Below are 13,717 nucleotides of genomic sequence, written 5' to 3' on the forward strand. Positions count from 1 at the left end.
TACACGTGTACCACATGTCAGGGATGGCATGTGATTTTTCCCAATTTTTTCTTATTATTTAAATACCAAAAATCCCAAAAATAAATTAATTCAAAATTAATTATATTTTTGTTAAATCAAATAATTAATTAATTACACATAATTATACAATAATTATGTTTGATGCATAGAAAAATATTTTACTTATCAAATAAGTCATTTTGCTCATTTTTGTATTTACCTTTGTCAGTGTTTGTTTAAGCCATTTCGAGGACCATGGTCCTATAACATTAAGCTCCAATAAATTGAAACTAAATAATTAAACTCTTTAATTATAATAGTTAATTTATTAATTCTGATATTTCTCCACTATAAATTCATAATTGCACTCTTTATGTTATAGATATACTTTTACAAAAATCTTATTCTGAGTCGTCCATTGATATAACCATCTTACAATAGTTCAACCCTCCAATTAATTAGTTCATAAATTAGAATGGAACAATTACCATTTTACATTTCTAATTTACTTCTTATTCCTTAAGTACTATTAATTCACTAGTGAATAATTAATCTATAATCTAATTATAGATTTGAGCTCAAAATCATTCAGTTCCAGAATTAACCCGTAAGAGAACTAATATACGATCTGTTAGGAAAGATTAGATTATGTGTTATTGATTCATGTTCCCAGCCATCCATGATATTAAATCTCCAAAATAAAAGTCATTAGCCTCATTCTATGAAGAGACATTAACGAATGAATCAAAAGATTTAATAAACACGAACAGGAGTTCATGAACACTCAGGATTTAGGTTGATTTATAAATGATCATCAGTTATGATATGAATTACAAGTCTTTATTGTTAAATGGTTTTTGGATAAAGACTTTTATTCATATCGGTCCATGTCATATATAATCATATTATATAAAGCACATTTAAAGAAATGTCTTACCACATCAATAATCTGAATCTAGATTATTTGTATCAACATGATACTCAGCAAACCGTACTTACAACCCCAATTAAAGAATTCCATAACTTTAATTTGTTGTTGTTGACTATTTTTATTCATTCATGTGATCTTAATTCTCTCGTACTAATACAAGATCACATCCTCAATAATGAATATGAAATTTTTCTGATATTTACAAAATTATTCAAACAATAATTTAACAATCTAAATATAACAATAATAATAAACCATTGTATTTATTTATTCACAGAAAAAACAAATGTCTTTTACATGCTTTTAGGACACACTCTTAACATAATCACAAAAGACCATAAGTTCACATAAAGATCCAATTATGCCCTCATGACACACTAATCTAGGCACTAAGCCTTATTATCAATTTTGGGACGTTACAACTTTGCTCATTATTGACTGTTCACCGCCTCCGGAGAAGCATGTCCTTGTAGAATGTTACTTCCTGAGTACTACTTACAATCTCTCCAATTCCCATCTCCTTCGCACAAGTCCTCCATGCCGGCACGATCCTTCCTCTGGGTCTGGAGGAAGATTGCGGAGGAAGATTTCCAGATGTCATGCACAACGACATTGGAACAAAAGTAGCCTTTTCATGGTCATTGTAGCACAGGGTGTGATTTCGACTTTGTACAAGCGACAAGTAGGACGTCTCACGACGACGCCTGACCTGGGAAAACATGCAGCTACCTCCGGACATGTCAGGGACGTGTTACCCCTCAAAAAGTAGTGGGTTGTAACCTCGTAAAAGTGTCCACTGTAATACGTCCGGACCCACCAGCACCTTAACTAAGGGAATGTATCATCTATTAGTCATTAATACCCAATTAAGGGAGAGTGTTGTAATAAATCTCCATTAAGGAGTTAATTGCCCTCAGCCATCTATAAATAAGGCTAGGGCAAGCATTGTAAAGAATTCCAATATTTTGTATTCAGAGCACTGCTAAAATGCTGCCGGAACTCCATAGAAGCTTGAACCCTAAGCTTCTCAAATTCTAATATAAGTGACTCGTGGACTAGGGTTAATTAATAATCTGAACCACGTAAATCTCTGTGTCTCCATCTTCATTTCTTTAAAAAATTTATTTAATTGGTTGTTAGCGAAAAAGCTAGTCAATGATATTTTTTAATTAATTTTAGTTTTAATAGATAAATTGCATAATTTTATTAATTTATTTGTAAAACAGGCGTGTTCAATTCAAAATCTAATATGAGAAACATATGCGGTGTAGTTTTAAAATAAATATATATTTTTTACATATGGAATGTGATATATTTAGTTTTGGTGTATTTATATATTAATGGGATGAAAATATAAATTCTCAAAAATTAAATTTGGAAATTACTTTTGATATTTCTAAAATATAAATAATCATAACATTTATTTTCGGAAAAATATACTTAAATTGTTTTAACATAGTTCTATAGAATAATATAAAGTTGGTATCTAAATGAGATATGATTTTTTGTTCATGAAGAAAGAATTTCCACAGAGATAAACTGTATAAGACAGGAAGCTTTTGGTGTGTATATATATTCCTTTGGGCTAGGGGAGAAGGATGTATGGGGCAAGTTATGGAGCCTTGAGTCTTCCTATATATTTGTTTTTCTGCAATTTTTGTTAGGTCTGCTGCCTGAAATTGAAACCAAAAGTAAAAATGATAAGATCCTGCAGAAAAGTGGAGGAAAGAAAATTAAAAAGCAGGAAAAAAAATTAATACATATACAATTCATATATATATATATGTATATGTATATATTAAACTCTCACAAAGGAAAATTTTGTAAGTGTTTCTGTAAAGTTGAAATTCCTTTCTAATGGGGGACAAGATTTGGTGTGATCCTCTTATAAATGTTGAATAGAACCAAAACCCATCTCAGTTTTCCCGCTTGAATAAGCTCATGTGCTCAACATTTCTTTGTGGAGTATTTATTTGACTAACATTTTTTTTTTAAAAAATTTTAATTTTATAAGAAAAAAATAATAATTGGGTCCCACAGTATCAGCATGATGGAATGGGGGTAAGTAACCATAAGAGTGCAAACCAGACTGATTTGAGGGATCTTTGTTGTCTGTTCTGAAGCTAAAAGGTGGGAAAAATCTGATGCCTTTATATGAAGGGATTGATTGAAAGATTTCTTTGCATATAATTCAATGAAATAACTCTGATATGATTCAGAGTACATATTATTCTAATATGCTACAAGGTAAAAATAAATAAAAAGATAACATATATAATGAAACTTAAAAAAAACATATATACTTGTAAAAGTTAATTCTTCACTGGTGTTAAGTATTTGATTGACAATAATAGACACCAATAATCATATGGTTGGAGAAAAAGAATGGTCTAAAACAGGAGCCAGCAAATTGGGATCATATATTTATGTTTCTATATAAATGTCACATTTATTTTCTTTTAATTTTTTTTGTCTGAACATGAATGAACCAGGGAATCTAACAAGGAGAGAGGAATAAACTTTTACAGCCATCTCTCCATGGAAAATTGGGAGAAGCTCTTTCTCAATTGGAGGATAAAGTTGTAGCCCTGAAATGTGCATGAGGGCTTGACAGAACATTATAAGCTTAGGGTTGTGACAACACAAATATGAAAGTACCATAATGATAATTGGCTAAAAAGGGGTGTTAGATTACACATCTCTCTTACTCTCAAATATATGAATTTTGTAGTGGGTGGAGAAAGAGGCATACACTATTTCTATTTCTTTAACAGAGAAATCATGCTGTTAGTCTCAAAATTTGGATATAACCTTAAGTAGTTGTGTTCTTAAGCTTCATTAATTATTATCTACTCTATAGCTAAAAAAAGTATTAATTGTTAGGGCAAGTTTTCCCACCATATAGCAAGAAAAAGTTTCATTTAATTACTATATCAAGTAATTCTATTCATCACCACGTATAATAAAAAACATATTTTAGGCCGAGTTACACATTCCTTACACGATAGCTAGTATTATATATATGTGTGGTTGATAATCTCTTGCAGTAGTGATGTAAACTATTTTATTTTATTTTTGCTGGAAAGGTGTAAACTAGTTATACATATATATTATGTTATGCCCCACGTATGTGACAAGGATTTTCTTCAAAAAATGCTTTTTATAATTTTCTGAAAAATTACATGCAATGTGGCATGTGTAAAGGGAAAGGGAAAATGGACCCAATACAGGTCCCCAAGGGTTAAACTGGAGATCACATGCATGACAAGAATATCATAAAGATATTAAAACCAGAAGATATAAAGGGGTACCTTATATATTTTGGTACCTATGAATGAGGTGGAAATGAGTTTGAGGCACAGGTCTTCCGTGCATCCAACAACTTTTTTTTTTTTAACTTTAAATTAATTTTAAAACAAATAAATAAATAAAAGGTGGTCCAATAAAATTACACGAAACTCCTTTTTGTTTTCAACATTAAACTACCATTCTAAAGGAGAAGCCATAATGAGGTCTTGGTCTTGGGCTAACCTTTGACTGTCTGTTAACTGTGCAAGCAAGTTTACACCGTTTTCATCAAACGACACGTCGTTTGTGGTTGGTGTGTGAGAGATCTTTCTCTCTTTTATTGCGTGCTTTATTTTTTGTTGCACTGTATTGCTTGGGAAACGCTTCTTTAAAAGCGGTGAAGGGCTGTGTTTATAGCGCTTTTAACAGGAAAGAACAATGGCTTTTTTGACCGTCTGATCACCTATATATATAAATAAATAAAATATGCATTTTTCTGACAGTAAATAACAAAAATGCCACCACTTTTTGTTAACACATAGGTAACTAAAGTAGTACTAGTATTCTCTACCAAAGCTTTCATCAAATTTCGCTACTGATCATGATCATCATTAACTGACCAATCATGTGATTATTTGCCAAGTTCAAAGTTGTCACGCATATCATATATACTAAGATATATAAAAGTTTTAATAGAATAATAATAATGAATTTTGCTATCATTACAGCGTATATTTTTAACAGTACTGGAATATTCATAAAAAGTAGTGATATCTCTATACACACATATGTGTAAATGTGTTTGTTTACATAATAGTTTCCATGCAGAATTTTACAAGTAGAAGTTGAAAAACTATGAGTCCAGGCTTATAAACGATAAGGTAAAAATGAAGAATTATTTTCAAGTTACAATAGCCAAAAATTTATTAAAATATATAAGCCATGAAAGAATGGACATGTAAATATATCCATTTTTGGCAAAAGTTACTTTTGAAAAAACAAAGAGTAGTGGCTGTGTCAGCTGATATAAGCATGCCTAGAACCTCAAAAAAAAAATAAATAAATAAACCAAAAAAATAAACCAAACTAAAGCAATAGCTTTCCCTTTATGTGCTCTCTGCAGTAAAGTCTTTATTGCTCGGCTGATTTAGCTACTACTGTGCTACAAACCGCTGTAATTCCACAACATATAGATATCTCACAGCCCACAAAGATTTCATTCTTCATATATACCCTTATTAAAAAAAGACATAAAAATGTACTTATAAGTTATGTAAATTAAATTAATAAAACCGCCACTAACTACATTTTTTTTTTCACTTCAAATATCTTCTGTTTTCAATTTTTTTTATACACTTCTTTAGGTTTGCCCCACGTGATCCATCATATTTTATTATCATTTTCTTCCCAATGGCAATTTCGTAATATCATCTAAAGTGTCGGCCAATTGTTATTGAGGAGCATAAAACGTTGTCACTTTACCTGTTAAACTAATAATTTGTTTTTTAAGCTAATTTCAAAAGCACCACTTTCTAACTTTCTATGCACCAAGGAAAGAAAAAAAAAGGACATCACACCAAAAACTAGTATATAAAAAGGCCAAAGAGAAAGAAACATCAAAACAAACCCTTCACTTCCCAAAAAAAAAAACATGCAACTTCAAACGACAGCAATGGCGAACAATGAATCAGACTACGACAGTAGCTGTTCCTCCATAACCGTCCCAGACTCTAGCCGGAGCTGGATGAGCAGCAGCCTTAGCTTCAGTAGCCGGCGGCAGAGTTCAGTCTCGGTGAGCTCTTCAGCCGCTGAGTCATCCTCAACAGTCAGCACCACCTCCCAGAAGCCGCACAAGGCAAACCAAGCGGCGTGGGAAGCCATGAGCCGGCTGCGGCTGAGCACGAGAGGAGGGCGAGTGGGGTTGGACCAGTTCCGCCTCCTGCGTCGGCTGGGGAGTGGGGATATAGGTAACGTTTACCTCTGCCAGATAAGAAACGGTGTCGTTGGGTCGTCGGCGACGTCGTTGCCTGATCAGTGCTTTTACGCCATGAAAGTGGTGGACAGAGAAGCTTTGGCGATTAGGAAGAAGCTACAGAGAGCTGAGATGGAGAAAGAGATTCTGGGTATGCTTGATCACCCGTTCTTGCCTACTCTCTATGCTGACTTTGATGCTTCTCACTACTCTTGCTTGGTTATGGAGTTTTGCCCTGGTGGTGACTTGTACTCCGCTCGCCAACGCCAGCCAAACAAACGATTCTCTATTTCTTCTGCCAAGTAAGTCTACACTTTCATTATTATCACTTAATTATTTAGTATTTTGGAAGTTTATGGAAACAACTTTTCTGTCACCAAAGTAATAATAAAACAAATTAATGTAGCACCACAGTTTGTTTATTTTTATTTTTTTGAGAAAATACAGAATTTAAACCCCTAGAAGTCACGCACTTACGTACGTATATATCTCCAATATATAATTTAAATTACATCAAATTATTGTTTGGAAAATTAATTAATAATATGCTTTAAACAAGCGTGATAAGATAAAATCATTATCAATCTTCTTTATTATTATTATTATTATTATTATTATTATTATTGATGCATGACATATATGATAATTAATATATAGTACTCCGTCCCACAAAATTAGTCAGTAACTAACAGTAAACATGTAACATGTCATTTTAATTAGTCATAATTATTGCATTTAAAGGGAAAGTTTGGCACTAATTAAATTAATGATGTGTGGTGGGGTACGTTCAGGTTTTATGGTGCGGAAACAATCTTAGCACTAGAGTATCTTCACATGATGGGGATAGTTTACAGAGATTTGAAGCCTGAAAACGTTCTAGTTAGAGAAGACGGTCATATCATGCTCTCTGACTTCGATCTCTCTCTCAAATGCGACGTCGTTCCGAAGCTCCTAAGGCGTAAAACGACGTCAGATATTGAAACAAATGACGGCAGAAAGTACGAGAGGAGCTGCTCAACTACATCTTCATGTGCTCTTCCCATGCAGCCTGTTCTCTCGTGTTTCTCAGCTTCCAAAAGGAAAAAGAAAACAACGGTCACGACGATAACTGAAAGAGCCGACGATCACGATCATCATCATCATCATCATCAACAAGAAGTAGTACACTACGTGGACGATCCAGAATTGGTGGCGGAACCCATCCACGCCAAATCTAAGTCCTTCGTTGGAACACATGAATATTTGGCTCCTGAAGTGATATCTGGTCAAGGGCATGGGAGTCCTGTAGATTGGTGGACACTTGGAGTGTTCCTCTACGAAATGTTGTACGGAAGGACACCATTCAAGGGAGAAAACAACGAGAAGACTCTGGTCAACATTCTTAAACAACCGCTGACATTTCCAAGAACCGGGGTTAGTTGTGCCAAAGAGTATGAAGAGTTGGTTAAGGTTCAAGATCTTATAAGCAAGCTTTTGGTGAAGAATCCCAAAAAGAGACTTGGGAGCTTGAAGGGTTCTGTGGAGATTAAGAGACACGACTTTTTTAAGGGCGTGAATTGGGCTTTGATTAGGTCAGTTAGGCCACCTGAGGTCCCAAGAGATTTGATCAAGAAGAAGAATAATTCTACGAGAAGAGCTCATAATACTAATTATTTACCAAAGTTAATGAGCAAGAAAGAGAGGGAAGAACCGTATCAGATCCCACATCACCACCACCACCATCATCATCATCATGTTGATTACTTCTAATGACTTGGGTTATATATTATGTAATATGTGTACATAGGTGAAAACAGAAGCAAAAATGAGAAGCAAAAAAAAAAAAGATTAAGAGACGTTTGTTTAATTTTCTAATCTGTTTTTCCTTTAAATGAGAGATTATTATTATTCATTATTATTATGGATAATGTAAGATGAACAAGCTAGCTAGCTTGTCATTATGTGCTGTGAATTATATATTGGCATCTAATTATCAATCAATTATTAATTAAGGTCTTAAATTACTAAGGGCGTTCATATAAATATATATATCGACCATGCTTGATGTTATGATCTTCAAAGTTGAATGTGTGTGCATATGGTGCATATATATGTTTATGTACAATATATATAGGTGTCTGAAATAAATGTATATATGTTTTGCTTGCGTGTAAAGGAAAGGGATCCCATAATTGTTCTAGTGTGATTCTCATGAGAACTCGATGAAGTCATGTGATGACAATAATTACTCTTGTCAATGATGGAAAATATGGTATTATAATAATTATTAAAAAATAAAACAATATATATTTTTTTTACTTTTTGTGAAATATATTCACTTTTTTCTCATCTAGGCACTTTCATATCCACGCATTCACATGCCCTTTACTCACCGATAAAAGAAAAGAAACAAAAAATCCATCATTTTCTTTACTTCCTTTTTATCTTTGGTTAAATATTTTAATGTATTTGGTGATCAAGTGCAGAGATCGAGCGCCAAGTTGATCTCTTACGGCATTTTTTTTAATCGTGACAGTAATCGTTGATAAAATTCCATTTTAATGGTTCAATGCAACTCCAGCTTAACTGGTTTATTAATTCATATATATACAACTTTATTTAAATATTACAATATGAATAAAGCTTATTAACCTCTCGAAATTACGAGCTATTTGACTATTAGTTTGGTTTTATTTTTTGGTCTTATTAGAAGATTTTGGGATATGTGCGAATAGAACTGTCATGCTGCAAAAGAAGGATCTACATATGTTAGCTACATTGCCTGCTTGGACCACTTGGACCGGAGTTAAATTGAATCACAAAATAGAAATAAATATTCAGTCAAAAGAATCATATCATAATCAAAATAAAATCGAACTTTTGTCATAAAATAATCTATTAACAGTAATATTTAACACAATATAAAGTATTATTGCTACTTTCTAGCTAATTAATTTTTTTAGAAATACTAAATACATTTTTTTCCCTTTCTTACTTCATTATTAAAATCAAATATTCCGCCAATAATTGATTATATTTTTACATTATAAAATATTTGAGGAATATCCTCATATCAAGCAATGACATGTAAAAGTGCAACAACAAAAAATTATAAAAATAAATAATATTACTTTCTGTAATTTGTATTTATTTTTTTTTGCTGGTAAGTTCTCTTTACATAAGATGTTGGTGACAAAAATTTCCCCACATCTCGATCGTCTCTTTATCTCAAGAAGAGTTACAATAATACTGAAATGAATATATATATATATATATATGAATTCTTTTATAGGGGTATCACTTTAAGCTCTACCGGTAGGGCTCTCAGTGTTCTCGACCCGTGAACAGTTTTTAGCGCGATTTTTTTTATGACCATGTATATTGTAGCTATTTAGAGCATCCTGAATAGTTTACAGTACCGAAAACTAGGTTCAAACATGTTGTTGCAAGCGTGACTAATTTTTTTTATGTGCGTGGAAAACTATAAACTATTCAGAATTTTCTGAAAATTTGCAGGATACTCTAAATAGCTACAATATACACGGTCATAAAAAAAATCGCGCCGAAAACTGTTCACACGGGTCGAGAAACACTGAGAGCCCACCGGTAGGGCTTAAAGTAAAGCCCCTATAGAAGAATTGTCCTATAAATTTATATATATATTATGGGGAATTCTCTTATATAAAGAGAATTGTCTTATATATTATGGGGAATTTTCCTATAAAGAGAATTCCCCATAATATATATATAGGACAATTCTTCTATAGAAGCTTCACTTTAAGCCCTACCGGTGGGACTCTCAGTGTTCTCGACCCGTGAATAGTTTTCGGCGCGATTTTTTTTATGACTGTATATATGGTAGCTATTTAGAGCATCCTGCAAATTTTCAGAAAATTTCGAATAGTTTACAGTACCGAAAACTAAGTTCAAACATGTTGCACGTGTGACTAATTTTTTTTTATGCGCGTGAAAAACAACATGTTTGAACCTAGTTTTCGGTACTGTAAACTACTCAAAATTTTTTGAAAATTTGTAGGATGCTCTAAATAGCTACAATATACACGGTAAAAAAAATCGCGTCGAAAACTGTTCACGGGTTGAGAAACACTAAGAGCCTTACTGGTAGGGCTTAAAGTGAAGCCCCTATAGAAGAATTGTCCTATTTATATATATATATATATATATTTAGGCTTGCTAAAATCCACAATAAAATAATGGGAGAAAACCATCATTATATAAAAGATGAAAATATTTTTCTTCTATGTTGTTTGGTGTTGTGAGAATTTTGAACAACCAAAGTGCATATAATCGTAACAAGTATTAAAATGATAAATTGAATATTATTCCTATGAAGATTGTTATTAACTAGCAAAAGTTAATCTTTAATTCTGCAGCGCCCTAATTTCTCATAGATTACCGAGAACACAACGTTGGGTCGTAATCGTAAATATTGCTCTCTTTTATTGAATAAAAACTTATAAGTAAATACATTGATCCATGGTTTTATAAAAGACTTATCTTTAACATAAAAATGAGCATCATTTAAATAAAACTTTAAAATAAACTTTCTTTAAAAAAAAATATATAATTTGGCCTGCTTGATCTTGCTCGACTATATGGTCCCCAATGAATACATCACGAAGCTCATAGGTCCCACTCGCCACCAACCTTTCTATTCTTAATTTCCTGAAATAACAACATCATAAGGAGTGAGCTTCTAAGCCTAGTAAGGAAAATAAAAACAAGGGTTAGTCATATAATCAAACATAACATAAATTCACAAGAGTCGTACAAACACAAACCTCTAGATCATATCATAACTTAAGTCATAATTTTAAATCATAATATAAGTCATAAATCATAAATCATACTCTAAGTCATAAGTCATAGATCATAGATCATAATCATAACAATAGGTCATATATCATAATCATAACTATAATAACAAGTTAGATATAATAAAAAGATAAGTGTTTATACAAGGGTGGCGATTAAGCCCCGAACATAAGTTTGTCATAGTCCGTCATAATTAATTAAAGTTTTGACAACCGAGCCTACTGGACATAGTCCGTCATACATCATTGGACACCTTAGGTCCAGACACACTTACCCTTTTATTGTACCTGAAATGTTAGATCATACAAACATAAATCATATCATAACTAGATTCTAATACTAAACTACCTAATTTTCCTTACCAAAAACCGGAATATTGGAGACAAGAGCGAGATTGGAACTCCTAAAACCAAACATAAAGAATGGTGAGTTTCTAAAGAAAAGAGATGAAAAGAAAACTAAACCATCAAAGAAAAAATTTACCGAGAAGAACCTTAAATTAAAGAACTCCAACACCTTGGATAAACTATAGAACCGTTCTACACCTCGATATCGAAATCACACTATATCTCACTACCCAAGTGTTTACAAAATTTAAGATGGTAAAGCTTTTATCCCAAAACCCTAGTGTTTCTCTCAAGAATAATCTAAGCAGCTTGGTGGCTCTGAACTGTGCTTGAAGAATGAATAAAATGGCTGAGTGAAGGGTCTTATTTATAGAGTTTGAGGAGTGAAACTATCATATTAAAAAAAATAATTAAATCCTTAAATAAGCATGATTATGACAAGTGTCATGCTCTTAATGGTTCTGGAAGGTTCTAGAGTTTCTAGATCTTTCTTTTATTTAAACTTAAATCCTTAAATAACATGATTATGACAAGTGTCATGCTCTTAGTGGTTCTCGAAGGTTTTAGAGTTTCTAGATCTTTCTTTTATTTTAAAAAATAATTAATTTCATTCTAACTATAATCCAAATTTAAAGTTAAATAAAATAGAATCCTAACTTCTGTAGAAAATATCTCTAAATTATCTTATTAATATTTTTATTAAATAATTGAGGAATAATCTAACATAAAAAAAATCACAACTTCTAACTTCCTAAATCTCGTAACTATAAACTTACCTGTAGTAAAATCAACATAACTTGAGCTGTATGATTCCGATTTAGACGATCTTTATACCGTTAGAAATATAATTAAATTATCTACAACTTTCTAGAAATAATATTTTTCGAAATTCATAATATAATTGGGTCAAAAATAAGTTGGAAGTTACAATACCCTAAAGTTACGAAAAATCTATTTAATTATCTAAATAACAACTTAATCCACAAATATCTTGACTAACCACACTACAACAAAAATGGATTTTAGGGACGACGCATGTCGCCCCTAATAACCCTAAAAGTCGCCCTGATATGTCGCCTCTGATAAAATGTGCCTAATATGGTACATTAGGGATGACACAATGGGTCACCCCTAATATTCAAATATAAGGGGCGACAGAGTCCCCCCTAAAAGTTGAAATATCGCCCCAAAAATTTGAACATTTTGCATAATTTTTGTTGATGTGTCGCCCCTGATATGTCACTAGTCGCTCCTAATACTTTATTATTAGGGGCGACATGTCGCCCTTAATGCTATGAGATGTTGCCCCAAATGTTTACACGTGGCATAAATATTAGACAATATGTCGCCCTTGATATGTCACTAGTTGCCCCTGATATTTTAATACAGTCGCCCCTAAAAATATTAAAAAATAATAAAATTTAATAATTAAATAAAATTTTAATTAATTATTAATCTAAATTTAAATAATTGAAAACAAATTATTAAAAATAAAAATATTATATTAAACATTCAAATTAGTTTATTAAGATAACAATTATTCATATTCTTAATACATTAAGATAACAAATATTTATATTGTTCATATGATTTAACAATAATTAATAATAAAATAAACCTAATCTCCTAAATCAGCTGCCTCGTCTTCCCTATTGTCTTCTTGTTGCGGTTGTGGTTGCTGCGGTGGCGGCATCGGCCAAGGATATTGAGGAGGTAATGTGGACGATCCAGCTCCATACATGTAGGGATACGACGGCTGCGACGACGGTAGAATTGGCCATGGACCTCGACCCCTTCAATTTGCAACTCACTCCTCGCTCATGTCCACGCCTTTGGCCCAATACTTTTTGGTAGTAGTATTTGAACCTGTAATGCATGTTAGTTTCTACTCTAATAATCGTTATGTGTAACGTTAGTTGTAGTAAGATCAGTCTTATAATGTAATATTATTGAATAAAAATGAATATGATATGTAGTTTATCTCGTATCATATTCTACATTTCCTGTGTTATATTATTAATTATTTTAAATTATGACTATATTTTCATTCTCAAATACCATACAAATCAACATGTAGTAGTTATGATATTATAACTAAAGTCAACCTCAGACATTGCAAGGAAAAAAGTAGCTTTGAAAAATTATAGGAAACAAAAGTATGTACAAAAGGGAAACAAAGAATGTTTTATTTAAATGAGTGCATATCATTTAATACAATGTCCCTGATAAAAGTGGGGCGACTTAATATTTTTATTTAACCTAAACCTACATCTTATTTTCCTCTCCCCTCTAGACAGCCCCACACTCCTATAGTCACCTCCTCTCTAGGGGTGAACATTTGACCCGAAAAACCCGAAAAACTCG

General features: G+C 32.3%; 1 protein-coding gene across 1 annotated transcript; it reads left to right on the forward strand.

The window, feature by feature from the left end:
• The first annotated feature begins 5,621 nt into the window (after positions 1-5,621).
• LOC133782659 (protein kinase PINOID 2) lies at positions 5,622-8,194 on the forward strand. The gene is made up of 2 exons (XM_062221996.1): positions 5,622-6,493; positions 6,983-8,194. Exons 1-2 carry the CDS (start codon positions 5,871-5,873, stop codon positions 7,938-7,940), a joined length of 1,581 nt encoding a protein of 526 aa, XP_062077980.1. The 5' UTR covers positions 5,622-5,870; the 3' UTR covers positions 7,941-8,194.
• The last annotated feature ends 5,523 nt before the right edge of the window (positions 8,195-13,717 follow it).

The sequence above is a fragment of the Humulus lupulus genome, chromosome 6 (assembly GCF_963169125.1).
Source record: "Humulus lupulus chromosome 6, drHumLupu1.1, whole genome shotgun sequence".
In the NCBI taxonomy this organism is placed as follows: domain Eukaryota; kingdom Viridiplantae; phylum Streptophyta; class Magnoliopsida; order Rosales; family Cannabaceae; genus Humulus; species Humulus lupulus.